General features: G+C 39.1%; 2 protein-coding genes across 2 annotated transcripts; one reads left to right on the forward strand and one right to left on the reverse strand.

Annotated features, from left to right (window-relative positions):
- Positions 1–1,974: 1,974 nt before the first annotated feature.
- Positions 1,975–9,699, forward strand: LOC310924986 (TRPM8 channel-associated factor homolog; the record flags this gene model as incomplete). The annotated part of the gene is made up of 11 exons (XM_083886852.1): positions 1,975–2,615; positions 3,305–3,521; positions 4,483–4,774; positions 5,330–5,631; positions 5,818–5,989; positions 6,754–6,848; positions 7,293–7,503; positions 7,683–7,919; positions 8,895–9,118; positions 9,246–9,359; positions 9,457–9,699. 11 exons carry the CDS (start codon positions 1,975–1,977, stop codon positions 9,697–9,699), a joined length of 2,748 nt encoding a protein of 915 aa, XP_083742978.1.
- Positions 9,700–15,678: 5,979 nt separating this feature from the next.
- On the reverse strand, positions 15,679–25,780 carry bace1 (beta-secretase 1; the record flags this gene model as incomplete). The annotated part of the gene is made up of 9 exons (XM_083886854.1): positions 15,679–15,917; positions 16,014–16,185; positions 16,770–16,919; positions 17,014–17,115; positions 17,216–17,350; positions 17,435–17,572; positions 18,806–19,022; positions 19,810–19,898; positions 25,469–25,780. 9 exons carry the CDS (start codon positions 25,778–25,780, stop codon positions 15,679–15,681), a joined length of 1,554 nt encoding a protein of 517 aa, XP_083742980.1.
- Between the last annotated feature and the right edge of the window lie 63 nt (positions 25,781–25,843).

Below are 25,843 nucleotides of genomic sequence, written 5' to 3' on the forward strand. Positions count from 1 at the left end.
GTATTGGAAAACCAATCTAAACCATGCCGTGCTCTGGCGAGCTGGGTGGAAAAGGGGCTATACTGTATTGTGGCTGGTCACCCCCCAAAAAAATAATTTTCGATGCGACGGAAGTGGGCAAAATTTATGCATGCAAGTCTAAGTCGTACATAGTTGTTCCGATTTTGACCAAACTTGGTACACTTGTTGCTCTCATGATTCCAAACAAATCTCTCAGTCATCCCATAATTGCGTGGTGTGAAGGCCCTTTCATGACTGTGTACAGCCCTGGTCTATTTTTGTTTTTGGGGACACGCTGGGTCCGAGGGCCCATTGCTGGGCTGGTTCAGACACTACCCACCTTTTGTTACTTTTGCCGGGATCTCCATCCCTTTTCTTTTGTTCACTCTGTTTCTGAAATGATGACACATTTGCTAAATTAATACAAATTATTAATCGGTTGATTTTGTGGCATCCTTTTATGTTCAGTCTCCTATTGAGCCATGCTTGTATTCTCTAAGGGAGTCTGTAACAAACACTAATTAAATATACATTGTGTGGGTAACCTCACATTTTGGTGTCTTGCTGTACTGTACAGTACTGTACAAAAGTGCCAGTTCACCACCAGCTTTGTTGTTTTTGATGTCTGTCAAATTCTGATCATGGATTGGAACGATGTAAATAAAATGTGCACTCATATATGAGCAAGATGTCAATGAGTTGCCATATGGTGGTGCCATATGTAAGAATGTGGCCAAAAACGATTACTACATTCAAATTCAAAACACCGAGGTTGGATTTGCAGTCTGCAAAATATTTTTTTTAATGCAAATATTTTGTCTGTACTGTTGTTGGTGAGTTCAGTTTGTTATATGAACATTATTCCTGAGTCTCTGTGACATATTAGGAGGATTTTATGGCCAGTTTCTTTAGAATTATTACATAATGCACCTTTAACTCATACAATATGTGTTTGTCAGTGATCGAGCATGTCTTCAATAAGCCTTGTGTAATAGATTTTACACAGCAGATCTTTGTGGACATAATACAATAGGACAGACACCAGTGACATTAAATTAGGGTCCCACTACAGAGTCTTGCTACTGTTTAAGTGTAAGAGTAGATCTCCCTAAAATACTTGACACTTTAACCTGTAGAAGCTGTTTGTTAAATACCTGTTGACAGAGTCTGCTGCAGAACTGAGACCTGGTTTTATGGCGACAACAAGTTTTTCTACAGGTTGTTTTCAACTGCATAGCCAACATAGTCAGCATGAACATCAAAGAAGCTAAACTTGTTCAGCTTTCTTGAGCCAAGTGATTACACACAGAGAATGCTGACAGACAAGCACCTTCGAAAGTGTAAATATGGACAACATATACTCAAACAAGTCTGACCGGCTGTATCTACACTCTTGAAAATCCAGTGACTGAGAACCTTCTCAGACATGTTGATAAACTGGTGTTGTCCGCTGATGTTTGAAAGCCTTTTCTGACTTATTTGCTCAAGACGTACCTCCTCCTCTCTTGTTATTTACCTTAAAAACTCACCTCCTTCCTCTTGCGCTCATTTCCTCTCATCTGTACTGTCAGCTTCTCATCAAGTTGGAGCACCTGTTTGGAAAACAGCAGTTCTGCCCTCTTTTAATTCTAGCAAAAAGACAACTTCACAGTCAGGTAATATATTAATATATATATATATATATAAACTGTATATATAGTCTGTGCTTTAAATTATTCATTAGTCATAGTGTATTTTTCAAACTCCATTGCCTCTGCTTTAGCTGATCATCCATATTTTTCTAAAGTACCAACATTTTTTTTTTTCGATTGTCATGAAAATGTAATTTATATATCACCGGTGATTTTAATGTTTTCATATCAGACATACATCAAGAACATTGTACATTTTTTAATTTTTCTTACCTTCACTTTCAGCCACCCTCTTATTATTATTTATTTATTATTAATTATCAGAGCATCAGTCATTGTCACCATGTCATTCCAAACCGTCCAAAATCGCTTTCGAGGAGACTACAAGCAGTTGATGAAGGGTTTGGGAGAGTTAGATTTCTGCAACGATGGTATTCCCAGCACCCTGGTTCTGACTGGAGATCATGCCTTTCCTTTGGCAATGAACAGCCGAGGCCAGGTGCTGATGGCTGCGTCTCTGCACGGCAAGGGAAGGATTGTAGTTCTGGGTCATGAGGGCTACCTGAAAGCCTTTCCAGCTCTTGTAGAGAATGCTCTGACCTGGCTGAGAGGAGATCAATCCAACAAGCTGTCTGTGGGGATCCAGAAAAATGCAATGGCACTTGTTCAGAACCTCAACAAACAAGTCCAAGTCAAAGAGGTGGAGGCTTTTAGTGAAAGTCCCGAGGTTGGTGTGTATGTGACAGATGCCTACACTTGTGCAGACCACAATGACCTGGTGGCATTTATGAAAGCTGGAGGTGGTGTGCTGATAGCAGGACAGGCATGGAGCTGGACTGCAAGTCACCCAGAGAAGAACACGCTGCTTAAGTTTAAAGGGAACAAAGTATCGGGTGTGGCAGGGATCTACTTCTCTGGTCATCAGGGTGAGAAAGAGGTCATGCCTGTCTATCCTCAAATCCCATCGTCCTGGATGTCTGTATCGTGAGTAAATGCTACATTTCTCTCATTACACGTTTGTTTTTTATAATATAAAGGGCCCAAGCATTGACGTTTTTCTGTCTAAATGTTTTTAAAGTGCATACATTCAACTAGCCACAACGTGTTTGTAAAGAAACTTCTTTGCCCACTTCGTTATTGGTCCATTTTTCTTTTTCAAAAAAGAACAACACTATTTCAACCAAACTTGTACCAAACTTGCTGCAGGGCATCTTCAGGTTATCTAGACAAATATGTACTGTATTTCCATGGTGGCTAATGCATTTGTAAAAAGTACAGAACTCCGATCTTCCAGTTTAATGACAAACTTCTCTATTTCTCATTCACAGACAAGTTTATTATTATTATCATTATTATTATTATTATTGTTATTATTATTAGTGATAATAGTCTACATGCTAATGTGTACTTGGGTAAGGCTCTAAACCCGACGTTGCTCCTGATGACTGTGCCAGCAGCTTGTGTATGTACATGAATACAGACCATAAATTAATATTTTGTCTGTTTTTCAGAATACCATGGAGACAGTTAATGAACAATTATTCTGACATGTGGTTCCTGCTCCCAGTTAACGTTGGCTATAATCTAAAAACCTACAATACTAAGAATGTACATTGCTTTGTAAGAAGTTGTTTTTTTCTGTCTTTCCGTCCTCTTCTTCCAATCAAATACAGGGTTGCTATGGATTTTGAGAAGGACTTAGAGTTCTTACTCAATGGCGTTTCAGAGATTGATGCTCGGAGTGAAGCTTTATTTTCTGAGATTCTGGTCCATGGTCCACTAGCCTTTCCCATCGGAATCACGGACCAAGGACAGACATTCCTGGCAGGATCCTACTATGGAAAGGGAAGAGTCATTGTCATTTCACATGAAGGATTTATTGGATCAGAGGTAGAGTTTACATTACATTGTTCTGTCTGTCTGTCTAACAGCAGAGGTTTTGGTGGTGATCTGGAAACAGATCTAGATTCAGGAGTCTATTGTCTAATATCCTAAAACCTATGAAACCGAGCCCACTGGATTACCTATGGAAAACATGTAGGTGCTGGTTGTTCATGGAAACAAGAGTGCAAAATGGCAATGAAAAGCCACGTCACTAACATAAGACTTTACTATTAGGTAATAATTAGTGAACATGTTTCACCCGTGGCTTCTTTAGGTTCACTCAGCTAAATTGTGAAAAAAAATGTTCAAAGCTGAGCTAAATGACTCAGAATCAGATTACCAATTTTTGGCCATATTTTTTGATTCCACCTTCGTAGAGAAATAATTAATACATAAATATATATTTTACATAATGAAGAAATAAGAACAAGATGCCTGACATCATAAGCCACCCAATCAACCAATCGACAGGTTCAAATATATTTATAGTATACAAAGGTTTGGGGTCACCTATACAATTTATTTTTTGTGTTTTCCATTAAAACAATAATTTTGCCCTTCAAACTTTGATTTCGTCAAAGAACCAGCATAACTGTTTTCAGCTGTGCTAACATCATTGCACAAGGGTTTTCAAGGGTTTTCTAATCATCCAATAGCCTTCTAACGTGATTAGCAAACACAATGTACCATTAGAACACTGGAGAGATGGTTGCTGGAAATGGGCCTCTATACACCTATGTACATATTCCATTAAAAACCATATGTTTACAGCTAGAATAGTCGTTTACCACATTAACAATGTAAAGAGTGTATTTCTGATTCATTTATATATTCTTTGAAAAAAAGTACTTTTCCTTCAAAAATAAGGACATTTTTACGTGACCCCAACCTTTTGAACGGTAGTGTATCTAATTTAATTTGATTAATACCCCATGTGTCTGTTTTTAAATAAACCCTTTCATTGCAGAAAATGGCCACGTTTTGGAAAAATGCAGTTGACTGGCTGGATAAAGGTCGAAACGGGGTTGTTGGTGTATTGCCTAATAAGGCTTTCAATCATCTCAGCAAGTCTGGGATCAAGTGTGAGAAGACAAACTTCAAGAAAGACCTGAGTGTATTCGTGTGTACCGCATACTGTGCTGATCGTGCAAAGGAAATCATGGACTTTGTGGCAGAGGGAGGAGGCCTGTTGATTGGTGGACAGGCCTGGTACTGGGCACAGTCACACTGTGACAGGAGCCCAATGACAGGATTCGCAGGTATGACAATACACCACTTGGTTCACGATAATAAAGCTCATGATAATACAACATGATGCATGTTAGGTTTATTTCAGTGCTTGTTGGTTGATGACAATATTCTGACACACGGCCATCACAGGGCTCTTTTCTAACTTATTTTCTAACTACTTAACTTATATTTTATTTTCTTGTTCTTGTATTTTTTTTATGGACTAAGGGTGTACCCAGCCTCATGTATGATCCTTGTGTGAATGATAAAGACGATGAATTAATTAACCTGCATCAGCTACCTTTTGCAATTTAAACAATTACTGCAATTGCAATTAAATTCCAAAATACTGTAGGACAGTGTAGCCCAGGTTTCTGAAACACAGAAACATAAACACGGAGCTGCCCTCTCCAACACTGTGTTCATGCATGCACCTCTACACATACACAGTTTTTCAGCGCCTGACTAAGATTGGATTTAACTTTGGTAGAATATAGTTAAATGGTCAAATTCGTTTACTTTTATTTCATTTCTTTATTCCAATGGCATGTCTTTCCATATCAAACTACTCTTCTGTCTTTCAGGGAACCAAATCCTGAAGAAAATGGGCTTGTGTGTGATGGGAGGAATGGTTAAAGGGGGTTTATTCAAGGCTCCTGTTCCTAGAAAGGCCTTAAAAAACACCTACCATTTCCGTGTCCTTTTGCATCGCTTTGCTGAGCATGTGATAAATGGACAAGCACTTTCTAAGGTAGAGGAGAAACACCTTACGAGGCTGGGCAAGGACTGTTCCTGCTTCTTGGACATGAAGGCTCATGATTGGTACTCCTATGCACAAGTTTTGTCTGCTCTCACTGACATCTTAAGGACGTGCGGCATGCCAAAGGTACATTATTCCAATATAGCACTTTCTTAAATTATACTGAGGCTTTTGTCATATAATTAAATGTATATAATATATGACATACATTATGTTTAGCTTTTTCTTCTGCTATCAACCAGCTTTATTGGACAACACACTTTAATGTTGTGTTTATTAACAAAATGAATGATTCATGTCTCTTTTTTCAAGGTAAATGACAGCTGCCCTGCAAAGAGTCCCAAAGACCACATGCTCCTTTCTGTGGGGACTAAGGTTTATGATGTTTGCCCAAATCCTGATGCCCTGTTGCCCTACCTGGTCAGGGTGAAGCCTCTGTCAGTCATTTATAACCAAAGGATCAAGATAACCACTCACACAGCAGGTCAGACCTTTTTCTCTTGGGTGAAAATGATTGTCAGGTTTAACTTAACGTGCAGCCCTTATTTACTTGATTTGTTTGATTTTAGTGTTACTTCAGTTACTTCTCAACCCCCCTTCAGATGAACATCTCAATTTTCAAATAAACATCTCAATCTTGCTCCTGCAATATTTATTTGCAGGAGCAAATCACATTTTAACTGTTAATTGACATTTACACAAGTGTTCTCACACCAAATCCAGGTGGAAATTAAAGCCAAACTATGCAAGATTTTGACCCTTATTTAACAGCTTTGGAGTCATTGTGATGGTCATGACATGGTTAAATGTCTTATTTTGAGGAGATTGGGGTCCAGAGTCATCAGAAGGTTACAGGAGAAACCATACTGATCAGGTTAAACCACTACACTATATAAATGGTGCATGATGATTACATGAGAGTTAATTATCTAAATGAGATAACATAGTGAGCAGCATAAGCAGACACAGGTGTGTCACATCTTGTCTTGAAAAGTCCTTAAAATATAGAAGGATATTTCTTTTATTTTGTCTCTTTTAAGACAACAAAAGTGTGTGTGTGCTCTTGTCTTTTTATGCTTGTGTGGACCACCCCTTGGCAAACCACCTTTTTTGTGGGGACATTTTTCCTTGTGCCTGGCCCAAACAAGGAAAATGCTAGAATGAGCTCCTTTGACCCCAATGGATGGGCACAGACGTCCTCATAGATTAGAAAACTCAGAAATGTGTGTGTGTCTGTGTTTGTGTTAGGATGCAAGGAGTGGATCAGCACAGGTCTCTACCTCTCTCCTGGTATGAAGACCTACATTTCAATTCCAGCAGAGATGGTCAACAATGGATGGGTGGTAGGTACAGTCCACAAACTCATAAATCATACTATTGTGATACTATTAATACAAAGCCCATTTCCAGAATGTAAAAAAATATGTCATTGTTACCCTCAAATGACCACATTTTCTTTTAATTACACCTTTTAATCATTTGGAAATTGTAGATACTAATTGCTGCAGCTTTGCATGTGGAATGTTTGTCCACAGTCCACGATCACTGCTGTCCTCTCCATTATGTGCCATACATTTTAACAGAAGATAGAGTTTTTGTTTTTTATTGTATTTGAGCAAGTTTCCCATTTTGGAAATTGGGTTGTAAGTAGGTAAAAAGATGTTATATTTAACCCAACCAATAAAGAACCAATAAATCAATATATCCTTACAACAAAGGAACTGTTCAGCTGCTTCACTGTGGACCAAACCTTCAAAGAAGTATGACTTATTTCCTGCCCTCCACAGATCCAGATAGGCTGTCACACAGACAGACTGAACCATGGGGAGTTAAAGAGGGCCCAGAGTGTTCATCTGCAATTTGATGTCACCAAAGAGATGATGATGGTGGGGGGCCTGTGGGGGGGACTCATCTACCTGGTGACCCCAAATAAAGCACAAGTGAATGGAGTAGAGATCACAGTGCAGATGGCTGTACCTGCACCGTATTATAAATCAGGTGAGTTTACAGCTTGTAAACTTGTAAGCTTGTAAGAACAAATGGTTATGCATTTACGTGTTTTTTAAAATGTATTTGTTTAATGCAAGCATTTTACATTATTATCATAATTCTTCTTCTTCTTCTTATTATTATTATTATTACATAAATCATAGCTCATTTTCTTCTGTTTACTTCAGGCGTGACAACACAAGCTGAATGGGACTTGCTGCGCACTGCTCCCTCGCCCTGGGCAGAGCTGGAGTTTGACAACATCATCCTCACAGTACCATCAGGTAAAGTTCGAGACCTTGAGCGCCCTGATGAGTTGGCGGAGCACTGGAATAAGATCATGAAGGCCATTGCTGACCTTGCAGCCAAACCACACAAATTTCAGCGCAAAGAACGCATTGTGACAGATGTGCAGATTTCCCATGGTGAGTGTTTATGGCTTCAAAGCTTCAGTTCATGATGCTTCTATACACATTTTATTTTTTATTTTTTTGTTGAAATCCTTGTCACATCCTGATAGCCGTCAGTAAATGTGTTTCTATTTATTTATTATGGACCAAACAGTTTCATTAAACCTGTCACTAATTAATTAACCTGCTTACCTACACTGTTCATAATGACAATGACTGTCCAACACATATACATATATATATATAAACACACATATATATATATATATATATATATATATATATTAGTGCTGGGCACGCACATTAACGCATGGCATGTTTCCATGACGACTGATCGGAAAAGACGCGAGTGACGTCATGTTTACGTAACTCCCGATTGTTAAAATGAGTCTCCTAATGCAACGCTAAACTTTAAAAACAGAGGCACACATACACAGTACACAGGTATGCTGGTTATTTGTAGCGCTGCTCTTTTTGTTTAATAAACAGACAACACGAGTTCGACTGTAGGCGCGCTAACGGCGCTAAAGGAGCTAAAGGAGCTAACACAGCTACTGGAGCTAACTGGTAAACGGTGGCTGGATGCACGTAATCTCATGCACGTCTTTTATATATATATATATATATATATATATATATATATACGTATATATATATGTGTGTGTGTATATATACGTATATATATATACGTATATATATTATACTATCAATTATTATATAATAATTATAATATTATATAATAATTATACTATTATAGTGATATTTTATATATGTATATATATATATAAAATATATATATATATATATATATAAAATATCACTATAATATTATAATTATTATATAATAATTGATAGTATAATTTCAAAGATTTGCACATGGATCATCAAATAGCTAGATACACTGCTCTACATCTAAAAAGGCTACAAATGTTTTAGTTTTGATTAGATAAATGATCATTTGCATACAACTGTTGCTTTTCCTCTGCTCAGGACTGATGCATGCAGGTTATCCTATCATGATGCACAATCCTCAAGCAGCTGAGCTGGTCAACATTGACTTGGCCATGAAACATGGTCTGTGGGGGCCCATCCATGAACTGGGTCACAACCAGCAAAGGAGCTGCTGGGAGTTTCCACCACACACCACAGAGTGCACGTGCAACCTGTGGTCAGTGTATGTGCATGAAGAGGTGCTGGGGATCAAGAGGGAAAAGGTGGAGTATGGCATTATTATATATATATTATTGGTCATTGTTATGTCAGTAGATATCACATCTGGTTTTTTTTTTTAAGCATTTGTGAGTTTTTAGCTGTTAAATGAAATCATATTCCTCAATGCAGGCTCACCCAGTTATGGCTTTGGAAAATAGGAAGAAACGAGCAAAGGCGTACGTTACGGGGGGTAGAAACCTCAGCACCTGGCAGGTGTGGGTGGCTCTGGAGACATATATGCAGGTAAGAGAAATTAACGCCACACTTATTTTAACATTTTACACCACAGGCTAAGCACTGCTATATTTTTTACACATTCTCTTCTTCTCTTTGCATGAAGCTCCAGGAAAAGTTTGGCTGGGATGCATTTAAGAAGGTGTTTGCTGCCTACCACAAGAAGAGCAACTTTCCCACCCGCAAAACACTCAAGATGAACCTGTACGCTGAGACTTTCTCCAAGACTGTGGGGATGAACCTTGTTGGATTCTTTCAGGCCTGGGGTTGGCCCATCCAAGCAGCCACAGAGGAGAAGCTCTCCAACCTGCCATCTTGGAGTGACCACCCCATGGTCCAGTACGGCTGAAATTCATAAAAGTTAGCTAGAGTCTGTATTGCTAGCACCTGTTAATGTCCACCAGCAGGTTGAATTGAATGCGATTAAGACAAGCTTGATTTTTAGCTTGACCAACGTGTTTACATGTGTTGATAGCATGCTAGAAGTGCAACCGTTTTTTTCATATTATTAGGTCAAATGCAAGAAGGAGGCTGCTTAAAGAGTATGGATATTGATGTCGATATGTCTCATGTGAATGTATTTCTTGTGTTTTACCCACAATCCTAATTATTTACCCTTATATTGTACACGTCAAAGGATTTCTTGTGTTTTGAATACTCTTAAAAAAGTTATCTAGTGCAGTGCATATTGAAGTTGTTGAACTCTTCCTTCCATCTTGACATCTCCATTCAAATACACATTATTGAGAACACATTATTAAGGCCCCAGACATAATCCTCGCTCTACTGGACAGACGATAAAACAATCAATGCTATGAGATGTTTTCTTGCTGGCACCTTCTATAAAACTATAATATTTCTTCTTGGACACCTGTTGCCCAAAACATGAAATTGGATAGTCTGGAGAAAGTGGGAGGAGAGAGAGTGACATCTTCAAACTCAGTGACCTCTCCACACGTGTTGTAAAAGTTGAATCTCACGTGCTGTGGGAGGTAATTGACATTTACATATGGCTGCCAAATCTGAAAACAGTAGTAGACAGGTAAGCAGGGAGAATCTTTGATGCCTTGAGTATCTTGTTCAAGAAAACCTCATCATTTTTCTTTTAACTTTTGTTTTTGTACTGAAACAAAACCTTTGTAATTTCAGTATATATATATTTTTTTTCATTTTAACCAGTTTTAACAAGAAAGAAAATTAAAAAAAGCACTTTTTTTTCCTTTACCACAAAAGAGAAGAGCTTCCTTTTACGCCAATGGTCGGCACCCACAGGACAACATGACTGAAGTTTGGAATGACTCCTAGACTAGCATACTCGGCTTCTAGATATAAAATCTAGAAGTATTTCTTGTAGGATTATGGTGCATAGGTGATGGCACATTCCCCATGAACAAAATTATTAACATTTTCACATGCATGTAAACACATTCTCATATTCTAGCTACCACCAGCCACCTCCCCTCATTCCTACACTTTAAGTATTTTGGGGGTGTCCAGACATATGGCTGAGTATGATTTCTCAGTAAGGGCAATCTACAGCACAATGACAGATGAAGAGTTAGATCAGTGTGTGAGAGAGATTAAATGATGATTAAAGGATTGAATGATGAAGGGCCTCCTGCAGGGTGCATTAACCACGTCAGAGCCTCCATGTGTCAAAATCCGCATGGTCCATGTATTGCATGACAGACTTACTCAGTTCCAGGACCCCAGTCTTTGACACACATAGATACAAACCATTAATTGACTTGAGTAAATTCTTGTTAGCATTTCTTTTTGACAAAATATATGAATTTAAAGTGTGTTTTTGTCGTACCATCATACTGCTTCTTTCATATTACGGTACATGCACCATACCATCCATACTTTCATTACATTCAGCAAGGTAAGACTTTTTTTGTTATGTGCAGTTAATTTTCTTCTCTTTCAGCTAATACATTGTTGTCTTTGGTGGTGATAGGTTGGAAAATTGTTTTGACTGAGTGTACATATTTCTATAATTATTAAATGTCTTATAGTTACTGCATTTGTCCTGCAGATAATGTATATTGGTGCAGACTCCAACCACTGAGCCCCCAGACTCCAAGTTGTGGAAAGTAACTACTTGGCCTATTTAGATTACCTGTTTCCTAGGTTTTAAGTAAGAGAGATTGTGAGTGAAGAAATATGATTTTAACAATGTTTACATTTTATTATTATTATTATTATTATTATTATTATTATTATTATTATTATTATTATTATTATTATTGTATTTACTCTCAGATGCTTCAACCACTCTCATTGCATATTAAGCAACCAATTAACTGTAACCAACCTTTAGTATATATGACTTTTGAAAGTGTTTTGTGTCTACTTTAGGGTACGTGGAGATCAGGGAGTGGAAAGTAGATGTTGACATACAACTACTAGCAGAGGTATTATTATTTGTCATGCAATATGTATGAAAACTATATCTAATTCTGCATATAGTGGGCTAACTATCAAATGGTTTTGATATTTTAAATCACAATTTCTGTGCACTTGCATTTTTGCATTTGCACTTGCAGGTTTTCTTTCTTTTCTTTTTTTTTTAACTTGGGAGTGATTTAATCAGGAAAAGTTCAACATCTTAATTTTTTCTTAATCACTTTGTTTCTCCTTTAAACAAAAAAACATGCTACATTAATTTCAACTATATAAATTAATTTTATGGATCAAATAGGTTTTGCGGCTCCAGATTTTTACGTGCAAAAATAAATGGCCTCTTTTATGACAAAAGGTTGCAGACTCCTGGATTAAATGGACAGACATCAAGGAGTACTGCGATTCAGGACTTTGAACTGTAGAGAGCAGCATTTACAGTCTCTGAAGGGAGGTGGGAGCGCTGACAGTGAAGTGAACCAAAGCATTATACAGGAGGACAGGAGACAGAGAGCAATGGATGGGATGGAAGTGGCACTATGTAAAACACTCACTCTCCCACACCAAGTCCATCACGGGAACACAGGAGCTGCTCGTCCTCTGCTGCCTCTTGTGGTCACTTTCCATCACTGAGGTTAATCCGAACAAAGGATTTCAAACACAGGAGTGACAAAATAAGACAATTGTGATGGAGGCAACAGTGGATCAACAACTCCTGTGTGCTGTGATGTTAAAATCACTGTTTTTCCCAATGGACTTTGGTTCGCGAAACAATATTGTTGAAATCTTTCCTTTTAACCTTTTTCTTTGACGATCAGTTTCCTGTAGAAAGAGAAATATGTTGAACTACTAGAACCATTGAATGAAATACCTCTGTGAAGATAGAGCCCATACATGTGAACGGAGAATGTCTCAGAAAGAATGAAGTTGTGAATATGTGAATATGTGAATATGTGAATATGTGAATATGTGAATATGTGAATATGTGAATATGTGAATATGTGAATATGTGAATATGTGAAATGTTCACGTCACAATGTCACAATGTCACAGGTTCAGGACGACAGGACCGAGCTGATGATGTTCAAAGTGATGTCACAGCGTCATGGCCACAGAAAAACCTTTGTCCTTCAGAGGATGTTTGTCCCAGATCTGCTGAAGCTGAGTCTCAGAGCAGGACTAAGGATGAAGATCATCACCACAACTCACACCTGTTGAGAGAAGACGACAGAGGAGAAGAGTCAGAGTCACAGCAGTGAGTCAGTGAAGCAGCAGAGACTTCACTCCAGCTTAGAGCTGTTTCATGTTCATGTGTTACATTTATCACTTTACTTTACAGTCACTCATTGTTTAGATGATGTCATCATAAAGGTACTGTCAGGAACAAGTCTGTCTTTTTCTATTGCCTGCATTAAAGTCAGCTCAGTTTTGATAGCAAAAGTGAACTTTGATCCTGGATTATTTATTGCATACTATTTGTTCATGAAATACAAGAAGTATTAAGTACAATTAAATTCAAATCATAAACTTTGAATAAAAATGTAATATTCTATACTGCTTCAAATACAGACGGACATTTACATTTTTGTTTGCAAATGCAAACTTTGACCCTGGTTTTCTCCAAAGGTCCACAGTAAAAGTACTTCATAAACTTCTAAAACTTAAGTACATTATATATCATAAAATGACTTCTGATACTGAAGTGCAGTAAATGTCATACACTTTAAGAGTAACATAACAAAAAGTCATTTTCTGATCACGTACATTAACCTTTACTCAAGTATCACTTTAAGGTACTTCACACACACTAAATCATCATATATAATGATATATTATAATTTTAATCACGTCAGCACTCACCTTTCTGTCCTTGTGCTGCGTAGTTAAAGTGGCGACTGAAGCAAAGTCACAGAATAGTTTCACTTTTACTGCTCCTCCCTCTGGACTTACAATAAATCACAACAACAGTTACCTGTGCATTTCAGTCATGAACATGCATGTGATCTGGAGCTTCCTCAGTGAGACAGCTCTGTCTTAGAAGTCTAGATATTATAGCTGAAGGTTTCCCTGAATCAAGTATCTTGCCTTTTTAGTCCAGAGGCCAAACATTTGACAGTGCCTTTCAAAAGAAAACAACAAGAGCAATATAAAGTATTAAATAGGAAAAGGCAAAGGAATCACTGAACAACTGACATTACTCTCAACAGACAACAGACTGTCATCTTTTTGTTTATATATCGCCTGTCTTGCACATTTCTTTGCATACAGTATATATATACAGTTGTGCTCATAAGTTGACATACCCTGGCAGAATTTATGATTTCTTAACCATTTTTCAGAGACTATGAATGATAAGACAACAACTTTTCTTTCACTCATGGTTAGTGGTTGGCTGAAGCCGTTAATGTCAAACGACTCTGTTTACTCTTTTTAAATCATAATCACAACAGAAACTACCCAAATGACTCTCATCAAAAGTTTACATATCCCAGTTCTTAATAGCGTGCATTTGCCCCTTTAACATCAATGACAGCTTGAAGGTAGTTGTGGATGAAGCTCTTCATCTTCTCAGATGGTAAAGCTGCCCATTCTTCCTGGCAAAAAGCCTCCAGTTCCTGTAAATTCTTGGGCTGTCTTGCTGCACGAACTGCACGTTTGAGGTCTCCCCAGAGTGGATCAATGATATTGGGGTCAGGAGACTGAGATGGTCACTCCAGAACCTTCACTTTGTTCTGCTGTAGCCAATGACAGGTCGTCTTGGCCTTGTGTTCTGGGTCATTGTCATGTTGGAATGTCCAAGTATGTCCCATGAGCAGCTTCCGGGCTGATGAGTGCAAATACTCTTCCAGTATTTTCTGATAACTTACTGAATTCATCTCGGGGGAAGGGACTGGCTGAGGAGCATGCGTTGTAAATTTCAGCCTCTCCTCTAGATGTCACTAGAAACTACAAACTTTCCCTTTAACCAACACTTTTAAATGCGGTTCAGTCATCAAAAATAATATTAACCCAAATCATAATCAATCATGAAGGGACACTACTATGAAATACATGAATTATTAATATGGTACCTACAGTCAGTTTATTAAAAGTATTTCTTTTCTAATGACCAAAATGTTGTTTTTGTCTGAAAATGACTTTTATTATGTTTTACAGATTAAACCACATTCAATCATTTTGACCACTTTAATTACCTGTAAAGGAACAAAGAATAACAATTGCACTTGCCAATAATGTGATTTCAGTCTACTTTGTGATGAAATGATTTCTGAGGGAAATAAGACAAGGAAGTACTCTATAAATACAAACCATTTACTGACGGCCCCTAAGTGAACACCCTGTGATCTGAAGTAATCTGAGATTGTTTTCTATTTGCTGTCATTTTAAATGGTTTCATTCATCTTGAACACATAAGACATACACAAGTGTTTTGTTATTGTGAAATACCTTCCAACCATATTTAGACCATGCAACCATGTAACACTCTTTCAAACAAAATACATCTGATACGTCAACTTTAAACCAGCTTGATTTGCACTGCAAGATTATTTGCTGGCATTTGCAAAATAGTGTAAGGTCATAATCTTAAATTCCATTTAATCTTTGTCATATGTTTCACTTACAGTACACATAGAGGCATGCTCACCCATAACTTGTTTCATTCACCTCAAAGCCACAGGTAACAGATCGATAAAGACACATTTATATTTTCAAACTTGCATTCAAATCCACATTTGATGTGACAGTGTGACTTTATTTTGTCCCAATAATGCTGATGCATAGGTGGCTAAAAGCTAATTAGATGACATCAACGTTTTCTTCTTATGTATCGTCACGTCCATCCCCTTTCAACACAATGGTTTCCTCTCTTGTGTTTCAAGTGTAAGGTCTTCATCACCTTTTTTTGTCCCCTTCTTCTCCCTGTTCACTTTAAGAGTGATATGTCATCAGCAAAGTCCCTGTGTGGGTGGAGGCAACGGATGAAGCGCCACTGGCACACCATGAGACACAGCGGCAGCATGAAGAGAGCGCAGATTCCCGCCATGATGTAGGCGATGGTCATGAGAGTGGACTCGTCCGTCTGGGGGATGTTGTAGCCACAGTCCTCCAGGTCAACACCATGGAATGGTCCCTCAACAGCGGCTGTCCGAAACTCATCGTGTACTGCAAAGAGGAGAATGAGATTTTTATGTACTGTACTTTAGAAACACAAACCTTTTTCCATTCTTATTTTTTGATTTGTCTCCTCATCATCCTCACCGTGGCAGGTGCTGACAGCAAAGCCGATTCGCTTTTTCTCGCGGTCAAAGACAACGTAGAAGCCTTCCATGATGACAGCCCCCATCACTGTACCAGTGCTGGACTGGGACACAGCGAATTTATAGCAGTCCTCCTGAGCTGAAGCCACATCTTCTACAGGCCGTAGATATTGCTGAGTGTGCGAAGAGACACATTAGAAAAACATTAGAGGGGGATAGTATTAAAACAACATGTTACACAAGTCAGGGATCATGTTTTAATATTACTGTAGACTACATTCAAAAGTTTGGGGTCACTTAGAAATGTCCTTATTTTTGAAGGAAAAGTACTTTTTTTCAATGAATATAACATTGAAATGAATCAGAAATACACTCTGTACATTGTTAATGTGGTAAACGACTATTCTAGCTGCAAACGTCTGTTTTTTAATGGAATATGTACATAGGTGTATCTGGCCCATTTCCATCAACCATCTCTCCAGTGTTCTAATGGTACATTGTGTTTGCTAATCGCGTTAGAAGGCTATTGGATGATTAGAAAACCCTTGAAAACACTTGTGCAATGATGTTAGAACAGCTGAAAACAGTTCTGCTGGTTCTTTGATGAAATAACCATGTGTTGACTATGTCTTGACTATATTTTCTATTCATTTTGCAACTCTTTTGATGAATAAAAGCGTGAGTTTTAATGGAAATGACATAGGTGACCCCACTTTTGAACGGTAAAGTGTACAGTGCCACATACAGTGTGTATTACCTGGGGTAGAATGGAGATCTTGAAGGACTGGTTGTGGTTTTCACTCATCAGATAGAGGGAGATAAATGGGAAGATGTGCCAGGGGGTAGTGCCGGCCTGCCAACACACCAGCTGCTCTCCCAGCCAAAACCCAGAGGGAAACTGCTCTGTCTGAAAAAAAGAAAAACAGGGTCATCTTCCTTCAATCCAAGAACTGACTATAAGATTTGAAAACAGAAAGAAAAGTTATACTTTCTGTACTGACCGAAGAGGCTGCCTCAATGGCCTTGACTGCAGCCTGGAAGACTTTTCTAGGCAGCCGGAGGTTGGTAGTGCCACTGTCCACAATACTCTTATCATAGTTGTACTGTGCAAGACAGAGATAGTGACACATTTAAAGAAACCTCTTCCATAACATGCAGTACCAACGACTGACCATTACACCATTCCGATAAGTCACATCTCACCTCTTTACAATCCATTTTGAGGTCCTGTCCGTTAACCTCAATACGTACGATAATCACCTCATAGTACCACTCCCTACGGATGGGAGTGTACCAGAGCTCTCCAAAAAACAGTGATGTGTCCACTCCTCCAATGATCTGTGAGCACAGAGGGAACATATGTTCAAACACTGACTTGAAATAGGATTCTGGATGTTGCGTGTGTGTCTTTGTGTGTCTTACCATGCTGCCACCTACAGTAGCACTGCCCAGGGAGTAGTTGTGCGTGAAGCCAGCTCCACACAGTTGAAGAGAGAAGAGGTTGGCGACAGAAGTCTGACGAACCAGAGAATCAAAGAAAGGCTCCAGTGTCTCGTCCGGCTTGAGTGATACACAGAAAGACAGGGTGTGGGATAGTTTTAATGTCTGACTCAACAAACCAAGCCACCAGTATGACATTTCTAATAGACTTGATGAAGCTGCAGTACATGCATGTGTCGTATGGGGGAGACAGTGTTACAGTAACAGATGTTACATAGTGAAACTTTCATTGTCTATCCCATTAGCAGCTGACATAAGGTGAAAGGCTGGATAAACCCTGGACGTCACCAGGTCCATCGCAGGCCCAATACATAGGGGCTAACAACCATTTATTCTCATATTCACACCTATATCAATTTAGAGTGTCCAATTAACCTCTGTATGTGTTTGGACTGTGGGAGGAAACTGGAGCACCCAGAGAAATCCACAAAAAAAGCAAATCCAGGTCTTTTTGCTGCAAGGCAACAGTGCTGCAAGCCACTACTCTGCCATGTGGCCCACATTCAAGATCATTCTCTAAAATATAGTTTTCTTATTTCATATTAATTTACCCAGAAATAGGGCTTGTAGTGAAATATTAATATGCAATAAGCTGCAGAGGGACTTGAAGCTAAGTTAGTAAAAGCTCATTTTGCTCAGAATGAATAAGTGTATTCCCTACAATGTCATTATTTATACTAGTTATGCAAATGAATTCCTCAAATGTATGTAGTTTTTGTCTTCTGTTGTCTAACGTTTGCAAGAAGTTTCATGATAACTGATGGGGTCGTACCTATGTTCCCCGGGTCCTATGTTCCCCGTTTTTCCCAAAAAAGGTCCACTTTGTAAGTGACAGGGGAACATAGGACGCTTTTTTTGAAAAAGGGTAGGGTTAGGATTAGGGTTAGAGAAAGGGTCCTATGTTCCCTGGTCACATACAAAGCGGGGAACATAGGACCCGGGGGAACATAGGTACGGTCCCATAACTGATGATGGCACACATTTTGTACGATTTTCGTAAACGTCAACTAATTGTTGCGAATTAAGCTCTCAAAATACTACAATTATGACTGACTTTAAATAAAGAACCTAGCAAATTCAGCTATAGACATGGAGGAGGCAGATGTAATCCTAATATAATGACAAAGTAACTTAACTGTTTTTTTTCTGTGGCTGTCTGACTTATTATTATTTTATTATCTATTCAATCGATCATTTACCCTACCCTTTGCTACTCTATCTGATCTGATTTCCTCAACTTCTTCTTAGTGAAACATCATAAGAATGATGGTAAAAGTGCTATGAGTTTTTCACCCGGGCTATGTCAGAATAGGCCAGTCCTAGGATTCCTTCCCAGTTGGATCCGTTGATGAAGAAGCGATCAGATTGGGTAATTGCAGCAATGTTGGCCCGAAGGGTGGCGTTGGGTCCATGTGGGACAGAGACGAGGTCAGTGCCCAGCTCCCCTTCCCAGCGACCTTGTGTGTAAGGAACATACACGCTCCTGCCCAGGTCCCGATATGAATTGGAGCTGTTAATAAAGAGTAGGACAACAGACAGGGAGAAAGTGGAGGGAGTGTGAAAATAAAAGTTTAGATATTTAGTTTCATAAGGATTAAATGTGGAGCCCCAGACATGACATGGGAATAAAAAATAATAATTTATGGCCACAAAATAGATATAAAGCACATATATTATTATTAGGGCCCACGGTTGGTGTAGTGGTTAGCACTCTTGCCTTTGCAGCAAGAAGACCCGGGTTCCTGGGTTCAAGCCCCGTTTGGAACAACTTCGGAACAAGGGCCTTTCTGCAAGGAGTTTGCATGTTCTCCCCGTGTGTGCGTGGGTTTCCTCCGGGTTCTCCGGCTTCCTCCCACAGTCCAAAAACATGCGATATGGGGATTAGGTGAATTGGTCACTCTAAATTGACCGTAGGTGTGAGTGTGTGAGTGATTGGTTGTTTGTCTCTATATGTGGCCCTGTGATGGACTGGCGAACTGTCCAGGGTGTACCCCGCCTATCGCCCAATGTCTGCTGAGATAGGCACAGCACCCCCCGTGACCCTCTGGTGGAGGATAAAGCGGTAGATAATGGATGGATATTATATTATATATATTATATTAAAGCACATATTCCAAATTAAATAAAAGTTCAGTTATTGTCTGCTACACCATAGTCATACACAAACACATTTAACTGCACAGTTTAAAATGAACACCGCTATGGTAACTTTCTTAAAAATCTTTATCCAGTGTAGAAAAATACAATTGTTTTCTTTAACCTAAACGCTCTACACTCTTACATGCATCTGTACTCACAGTGAACGATGGTAGTATCTGCGCAGGAAGGGATGAGCAGCTGCCCCAACAGCAAAGTTACTGCTTCCTGTATCCACCAGGATGTTCAGCTAATAAGACGGAGAGAGAGAGAGAGAGAGAGAGAGAGAGAGAGAGAGAGAGAGAGAGAGAGAGAGAGAGAGAGAGGGCTATTTGTTATTTTATGCTATTATAATACACAGGAATGGATAGGGAGACGTTGATTATGTTCAGTCTCGGTAGAAAAGTTCAAGCTGTGAAAACTGGAAACATTCATGACAATCATTTTTTCGTGTTTGTAGCATTTACTGAGTCTGTCATATTTACAGTATACTGACATTTACATCTAATAGCACAAAAAGCCGGCGTACGCTTGCTTTCACACACACGGTGGCATGTATAAAAATGAACTTGGCATGGAAGTTTGCAGAGAGCGCCACGTGAGTGAGCGAGTGTTCCATGTCATAATGTTTTTTTGTTGTTTAACACAGTAATGCTTTACATAAACTAATTTCAACATCGATAAAAAGTGTGAAAATGCAACAATCCTTACTGACCTCAATGCTAATTAAGTTACATGTCTTGTTCATTGCACATGCTTTTATTTTGTGTCCTCTTTTTTCTTTTTCTTTGAGTATACTGAGGGGAAGTTCAACTTGTAATGCTGCAGGTCCGGATGCTTGTCAGCCAACATTGTTTTTTCAGGAGCCTTTCCTGCCAACATGGCGGTGTGAGCATACCAAGTCGAGTGATGTCCAGAGCTCTTTTGGACTACCACTTTTTTAAAATGTTGCCCCCTCCTCCTTCTCCTGTTCTATCGCCTCATCACTTTCTCTCCCTTCCTTGCTGTGTCTCCTTCCATGTGCCAGTCTGTACACAGCAGCTGCACTCCAAAGAATAAATCATCCCATGATCTGTCTGTTACTCAGTGCCCCTCCTCCACTCCGACACAGGCCATCTGTCACTGAAAGGTCAGTATTAGACAATCACGTAACATCATTTCCAGTGAATCTGCCATTTAATTAGAAACACTAAATATGACAGTAAACTGCAGGCATGTTCACATGATGTGATATAAATCCCCTTGGGTGAAACTAAATATTTAGCCAATAATGCAAATTCCCACTGCCGGCAACCAGAAGTACCAAAAAAAAAAAAAAACTTGATGAGGTCAGACTGTGTTTATAGAATAGAAATAACAAATTAAACTCAGATATTATCTGCCTCATATTAAATAAGGATAAGGACCTCCTGTCCTGTGCTTCGTATCGACCAATCAGTCTGATGAAGGTAGACTTCAACTAAGCCTGTGCCTTGAATCAGTACTCTCATATATCATTTACCCTGGTCAAAGTGGCTTCTTAGAGTGGTTACTTAATTATATTCTAGATAAATTTGGTATAAGTCATAAGATTTCTTTTTTTTTAGCTGGGTGAAATGACTGTATGCTTCTCCCAAAGCCATTGTAAGACAACTTTCTTTTTTCTCTATCCCGGATGCTATTTCCACTCAAGTCTTTCTGTTTTTCAATCCAGTTATTGAGTTAGTATTAGTAAGTGCGCTAATTTGGTTCATAACTGACCTCCATACAATTTCCCATTTAAGATATTTCAACATGGCTTCACTCATCTCGGATACAATGCATATTTGCTCACAGAATTCTCTGAACTGAAGTCAGGCTCTCCAAAAAGTGTAATGACATTGATTAATCCTATGACATCCTCATCCTAAGTGTCATCAGATCCATGTATGATTCTGTCTCTTGGCTCCAAGAAGGTGCAAATCTTTGAGGCTAAAATTCTCCCTAAAGCAAATTGAGGAGTGCCTACATTCAAATGACTATTATCTTCTTCAAATATTATCTTAACATGCGTTAGACATTGTTGGAAAGCTTAGAAATCACACCTTGGCCTAGTTTTTCCTAATCTTCTAATCTTGCTGGGTGAGGTAATGTCAGCCCCACGCCTTATTCTTACCTCTATATTAGGCCTCGGTCATGATAGATTCATGTTAAATTAAATTAAACAATGAAAAACGATTTTACTTACCTCAGCTACACTGCGTGTAGTGCACAGAGCGCCATCTGCTGGCATTTTTATTATCAGCAAGAATAAAACAATCCCATTGAAATGCTGTATTGTGAATTTAGTATTTAAAATCCTTTAATGCCCAGGGCTTCAGTATTTTCTGCATAGAAACTGAAATGATCTTTAATCCAACAACTCAAACCAGGTGAGCACTCACAACTGTATGAAGCCTCCTTTATGTGAAAATGAACCTTAACTTATGTGAAACTTCATATACTACTGAATCATCGTAGGCTCGACTCACTTTAAATGATGATGTATGCAGATGTTGATTACTTGTCATGCCCGAAATAAACGATTCATTCATTCACTTTGAAACTGCAAATCCAAAATGGAAACTCAAGAAAAATGCACTGTTGGTGATAAATTGTGTCAAATTAATTTCATGATCTTGGCCATGACAGTGACAGACTAGTTTAACTGGTTTAGACTAGTTTAATGAGGACTAGAGCTGTCACAATTCTCCAAATCCTTGATTAGATTCTCGAACTTTTTTCTTCTGATTTAACGCATTTGTTCTGCCATTTTTTAGACTTTTGTTTTAGTCTCGGATCATTGGTTTTATGACAATTAATTATTTAATTCCCATTTTGGTTGTCGACAAGGTGCCATGAGTGCTACAATGTCAATTTGTTTACAATGTACCACACTAAGGCCGTATTATCAAACTTAAATCATTTATTAAAGTGGGGGTCGAATGGAAACTGCATCTCTGCATCCATCCCTTAAGTTTCACAACAAACACTTCAGCCACTGTTTTGTTCTGCATGCAAAATGTAAATAAGAAAGGCTCTTAAAACAGTTCAGCAACTTTGAACTTTAAATGCATAGTAACTTGTCAACGGTACAAGGGCAATAACTGGTTAAATGACTGAATTTGTGGCCCATTATTCATGTTTGAATGTATGAATTATAAGAATTTTGATCCTTTCCACAGGCAATTCATGTTAGAGTGCCAAGCAGGGGTAGAAAAAGCAGTGCATATTTATGCACTACATACAAATCAGAAGAGAATTAATAAATTGCATGTGGAGATTATTTACAAAAAAGAATATTAACTATAGAATAAAACAGTTCAAATATAGGTGCTAGTAGCTCCTAGCTGCACTGAAGGTGCAGCAGTCTGTTGCTGTAATAGATGTGGAGGACCACCTCAGTCTCATTGAGTTTGAGAACGTTCCCAAAGAAACTGGCCTTCACCAGTGAGGCGGTGCCATCATAAGTAGTACATACATATTTAAAGATATTCAAACTCATTTAGGTTGAGAACAGGGTGAAGCATGATTCTAAAGTTGTTTACACCAGTGAAATTGATCCACTTCAGTGAGTGGCAGTCCAAATATGGTTAGGGGTCATCCATCCATCCATTATCTACTGCTTTATCCTCCACCAGAGGGTCACGGGGGGTGCTGTGCCTTTCTCAGCAGACATTGGGCGATAGGCGGGGTACACCCTGGACAGTCCGCCAGTCCATCACAGGGCCGTTTAGGGTTCATATTATACCCTATTTCTCCAAGTTAACCTAGTTCCCTGGTGTCGTAATGAACATGTCTGTGACATGCTTTGGTCAAAATACCATAAGGATGAAAAAAAGAGTCAAACGAAACTTAAGGGACAGGAAATGACATCAGCCACAGAGGCTACTGGGAGCTAACAGCAGTTAGCATTTGGAAAAGTGATCATTTGCAGGCTCTAGCAGGCACATTGCCATCATATATAACATGTATCCACTGGACAGATAAATCCTCTGAGGCTGGAAGTTTGTGTAGAACTCTGCTGCACTGTGGAGCCAAGAACCGGACTTCCGGTTTTTGGATAGCGCTGCCCTCGCCAGCACTCTCGCATGTTTTATGGACAAATCGGAGCTCTGCGAGACAACAATTCCAGGAATTTAGCGCATTGTGACGTCCCAAGGAGCGCGGAAGTCAACATCATCCACATTGTAATCCTGTACTTAGACTGAGGAGGACCACAAAAACATGAGTGAGTCATGTTTTTTCAAACTTTGCCGACTGATAGGGCCTCCTGGGTCCCAAATATAAGTATTAAAATTATTAAAAAGTTGGTTTTGCATAATATGTGCCCTTTAATGTATGCTAACGTCATGATTAGTTCTTGGAATCTAACAGAAAGTGCAGTGCTGTTGGGATGTTTCCATCCATGTGCATCCATACATCCTTCCATGGGCCTGGCAGTTGCTATGCACTGACTGATATCAGAGCGCCTTTGTTCTGCTCACTCGGGCAGGAAACTTAGGTTGGGAGATGTTACGTGCAGCTCATGTGCGTTTTGTGGCTGAATGTTGATGGTATGTGTGCAAAGGATTTTGATGTTAATACTAGTAAAAATGTTAGGAAGTATTACAGTCAGAAGTCAATTTTGTGTGTTGGACCCAAATCATAGCACGCATGCACACGCTCGAACACTGCATTCATTTACATCATACCCGTTTCTTGCTATATGTAGACAAATGCATAGGGCTCCCCAGCCACCAGGGGGCCCCAAAGCTGTGTGTTCGGCTACATCTGAGGAGCAGTAAAATGACCTGTCTTTATCTGTAGCTGTCTCATGTGTATATGTGTTTATCAAATCCTTTATATATACACACATTTATGCTTAAAAAACATAAATGTAAGCTTTAAATAAAATAAACTGTGGCTGGTGTTCTTGTGGCATAATTAAGTCAAAATGGTTGGACTGCACGGTCACGCAGTGAGTGACGTCCACCGAGTGCAACACAAAGGTACGATAGATTCACGTGAGTGAGGATATTCATTTAAAACAGCATTATGGCATAAAAAGATATAAAAGATGATACGTATTTTGGTTATGTTAAAGACTTTTAAAGTGATATTTTTACTATTGGTTTGTTCCATTGTTACACTTTGAGGGAGATGTTGGTTTATTGTCAGTCTATTTTGACTTAATTATTAATAATTAAGTGTTAATCATATGCCATAACAAACAAACAGTAACAGATCCAAAATAGTCCTGAAGGAGTTGGAGTGTTACATGAACAGTTCCTCATGAACTCCAATATTAGTATTATTCTAATATTGGAGTTTAGAATAGTTTTTTTTTATTGTTTTGTGTTGTGAAAACACAAAAACACACTCATCATGTTTCATTAAACGCAGAATTGTTTTCACTGTGTGGCTCCGATTTGGTTATGTTGTCATTTGAAAAGTATAATTGTGACAAGGAAAATAAAATTATTATGAAACAGTGCATTTAAAAAAAAAAAAAAAAAGGTTTGGACAGCCCTGTATGGGTTGCCGTATGTAAAAATTTAGTCCCACTTTTCGCTCACTTTTGGAACATTTAGCTCACTTTCTCACTAAATCGCTTAGAAATAACATTTCGATTTAGATTTACCATTTAATTTCTACCCCAAGTGAAGAACATTAGCTATATATTAACTATAAGTGTGTATTTTTTACATACAGCACCCCATAGCCCTGATCTTAAAGGTGAGGAATCTCACAAACAGCACCTTGCACAGGTCCCCCCTCCCCCCCCCCCACAAAGCTAGAAACGGCCCTGGTTTATAGCCAGGATTGTGCATAAATCCTTACCCTCTGTGGAGGTGATCCCACAGCCATCTCCACGTAGTATCCTTGTCCGGATTTCCCACGCAGATTATCAACCATTTCCACAAAACTGATCCCGCTCGCTGCCGCTCCTCTCCGCCGCCGCGCAGCTCTAGTGCCCGTCACCGCAGCGGTAGCGGTAGCGGCAGCGGCTGCGGCGTCAGGTGACAGCGACCGTGAATCTTGCCGCAGTGGCACGCGGATAGCTCGAGGCAGGCCCGAGGCGTCCGGCGCTGAGTGACCGCTGCCGAGCCAACACAAAGTCAAGCACACGAAACACCAGAGCGACGCGTCCATGTCGAAAGCACAGGGATTGGTTCAGTCCTACTTTGTTTCTTCTCGTTCACTTTGACTTCATTA

This window comes from Microchirus variegatus, assembly GCF_963457635.1.
Source record: "Microchirus variegatus genome assembly, chromosome: 3".
Classification (NCBI taxonomy): Eukaryota; Metazoa; Chordata; class Actinopteri; order Pleuronectiformes; family Soleidae; genus Microchirus; species Microchirus variegatus.